This window comes from Rhodamnia argentea, chromosome 5, assembly GCF_020921035.1.
Source record: "Rhodamnia argentea isolate NSW1041297 chromosome 5, ASM2092103v1, whole genome shotgun sequence".
Lineage (NCBI taxonomy): Eukaryota > Viridiplantae > Streptophyta > Magnoliopsida > Myrtales > Myrtaceae > Rhodamnia > Rhodamnia argentea.
The window spans coordinates 31,739,920-31,743,402 of NC_063154.1; the positions used below are offsets into that span (position 1 = coordinate 31,739,920).

At 39.9% G+C, this 3,483-nt stretch overlaps 1 protein-coding gene across 1 annotated transcript; it reads right to left on the minus strand.

Moving 5' to 3' along the window:
• Positions 1-399: 399 nt before the first annotated feature.
• Positions 400-1,067, minus strand: LOC125315335. The gene is made up of 2 exons (XM_048279800.1): positions 726-1,067; positions 400-612 (listed from the first exon to the last, which is right to left on the minus strand). Exons 1-2 carry the CDS (start codon positions 1,065-1,067, stop codon positions 400-402), a joined length of 555 nt encoding a protein of 184 aa, XP_048135757.1.
• Between the last annotated feature and the right edge of the window lie 2,416 nt (positions 1,068-3,483).

Sequence of the window (3,483 nt, forward strand, 5' to 3'; positions counted from 1 at the left end):
GAAATTCATAATGGTCGTACCTTGTCTTGAAAGTGGTTTTAGGTACATCATCTACTTTAATCTTCAACCGATGATACCTAAAGCGGAGGTCAATCTTAGAAAATACTTGAGCTCTCTGGAGTTGATCAAATAAATTGTCAATCCGAGGCAAAGGATATTTATTTTTTATTGTTACCTTATTAAGCTCCCCGTAGTCTATGCATAGCCTCATACTACCATCTTTCTTTGTCACGAACAATACAGGAGCTCCCCAAGGTGAAACACTAGGCCGGATGAATCCCTTATCCAGGAGTTCTTGCAGCTGTGTTTTCAACTCTCTTAATTTAGTCGGTGCCATCCGATATGGTGCCTTAGAAATCGGTGTGGTGCCAACATCATGTCGATGGAAAATTCGACTCTCTATCGGGGAGGCAAGCTAGGCAAGTCTTTAGGAAATACATCTGGAAAATCTCGAACAACGGGAACATTTTCCAGCTTTACCACCTCCTTATTTGTGTCTCTCACATAAGCCAAATAACCATGACAACCCTTCTTCAAAAGCTTTCTTGCTTGCAAAACTGAAATCAACCTTGGAAAGATAACCTTACAACTTCCCAAGAAAAAGAATTCAGCCTGATTTGGAGGTGAAAAACAACTTTTTTGGCATAACAATCAACCGTAGCATGATAAGTTGATAACCAATCCATTCCTAGAATGACATTGAAATCCTATATATTTAATTTTACAAGATCCACATGCATCTTGACATCATCAATCCAGAGCATACATCTCTTAAATACATGATCAACAATTAAGAAATCCCTAGTGGGAGTATCCACACACAAATCACAATCAAGCGACTTAGGTGGCACATCAAGTTTCTTAGCGAACTCCATGGAAACAAAAGAATGTGTTGCACCAGGATCAAATAAGGCGTAAGCATATCGTGAGGCCATAGAAACGTCACTTGCCACAACCGCATTAGATGCCGCTGCATCCTCCTCTGTCATCTCAAAGACCTTCCCAACTGTCCTTTGCCTTTGTTGATTCTCCTGTGGTATATCAATCGGAGGTACATTTTTCCGCATAGGGCAAGTGCGTACTAGGTGTCCGGGTTGCCCACATACAAAACAAGATCTGTCTTCTGCTGGAGCCTTCCTCCGCATAGGATAATTTTGTCGTATATGTCATGCATTTCCACATAAAAAGCAAACTCTAGTCTTCCAATAACATTGACCACTATGAAATTTCCCACAAGTAGTGCAAGGCTCAAGAATAGCTCGACTCTTCGCCTTCTTAGTCCCGCTAAAGTCTCTTTGCTTGTTACCGTCATTTATACGACTTTCTTGAAAATTTCTAGCCTTGTGCCTCCTATGTTGAGGAGCACCTGCGATGCCGCTGTCCAAGATCTCTTACTCAATCTTAATCGCTCGTTCCAGCACGCCCTCATAAGTTGTCGGTAGGAGGGACACGAGTTCAAAACGAATCTTGGGTCATAATCCCCTTTGAAAGTGCTCAGCTTTCTCCTTCTCATCGGCGACGAAACTCCTTGTAAATCTGCTCATTTGGTTGAAACGACTCGTATATTCCGAAACGGTAGACTCACCTTGTGATATTTGTAGAAAATCACTTTTCATCTTCGATTGAAAAAACTTCGGAAAGAATTGAGCATTGAAAGCCGCCTTGAAGTCCCTCCAATAGATGGTCGCGTCCTCATCTCCAAGAGTGGTCTTCAATCCCTCCCACCAATACTCAGCTTCACCCTCCAAGTATTGGGTTGCAAAGTTAACCTTTTTATTCTCAAGGACTTCTTCAACTTTAAAGATTCCCTCGATCTTCCTAATCCAACATTCTTCCATAAGAGGATCGGTTTTTCCATCATAAGTTGGTGGTTTCGCCTTCCCGAATTGGGCAAAGGTGTAAACTTGATCACCGCTAGGTTCAATAACTCCAAATACATTATTTTGGGCCCTTGGCTATTGGCTCTGCTCTCTTGTTTCTTATGAGTCTACTCTCGTATCATCTTGATGTCTTGTTAAAGGCCTGTCTCTAGAACCTCGAGGCACGTCTCCGGGATAGAAGTCAATAGCTCTCTTGCCCTTATCTCTGATAAGAGAAACAAGTGGTGGATCCGAGTCGACGCTCATAACTACTTGAAACCACTCATAGAACATAACCTTAGTATCTAAAACGACAACGCGCTAACATCTACCACACAATCTCACAACGTCTCGTATCTATACTCAAAATCATAACTTATGCTCTGATACCAACAAATGTCACACCCCGATCTCCGAGAAAAGGGCATGACACGGCCGTCCTTTTGAATCAAAGGACGCAGCCTCAAACATAGCTCGAACTAAAACTTGATATCAAAATATATACCTCCATATATATTTGATAAAAAGGTCACATGTCCACAAAATCAGAGCTCATCTACTATAACCAAAAAGATATATATACATATCTTTCTACATCCATCTCGAAACTTACCAACTATAAACAACTTATCCCAAAAATATATATATCCCCACTATCCCAAAAGTCCTATAACTAACGGACGCTCGATCCTACTTGCAGCTCGCCGAAGAACCTGAAAAATAAAAGAGATAATAGAGTGAGTAACCACAGCTCAATGAGAAGTACAATATCTTCTAAACAGGTCGAGAAATCATTATGCAATCGACAAAGTAAGTCAAACAGCAATTCATAATAATAACAAACTATCAATGGCTTAATCCATTGATTAATCTCATTAAACCAACTTTCAGTGGTCCATCCATCAAATAATCTCATACTCATCATCAACTATGGCCACATTTAACGACGTGACTAGGCGACCAAGTTTACCCCTCTTGGTTAAGTCTACCACCCATTTTAGCCGGTGCTTCGGCTTAGTGACGTCCCGATAGTATGCATACTACCCCTACCTCAGTGGGTTCTAATCATAAGGACATGAGCATTAATCACAATACCAAAATCTAGAAAACCACAACAATCCAGTTTAACAAACCAAATACATAGCCTTGCTCGTAAATATGTTCCTCAAACAGCATTTCAGTAAAACAATCGTCAACAACCATATCAAATAATCAAAGGGATAGTAATAGCTCGATCCGATTTATACAAAAATAATGCTCGAAACGTCACCTTACATAACCTTGTCAAGAAAATCAAACTATAGTACACGTGCTCATCTTTAAAGCATGAGTTTTATAAATTCTTAGAAGATAAAGTACATCTCATCTTAAAAAATCGCAATCCAACCTATAGTAGTCACTTGAACCGCAAAGCTTAAAATCCTAAAATTAATTGAAAACAACATCAAAAGTTGGAAAATACTACGCTAGCAAAAAATTTGACTAAATGACGTATAAACGTCGATAATCCGACACCTATGGGCTAAAAAGCTATTGGTCGCACACTTAGACAGCCCGCACATTGAACTTTAGAAATTTCGTTTGGACAAACCGTAAATCCAATTCACAAACCGTCAAAAGCATT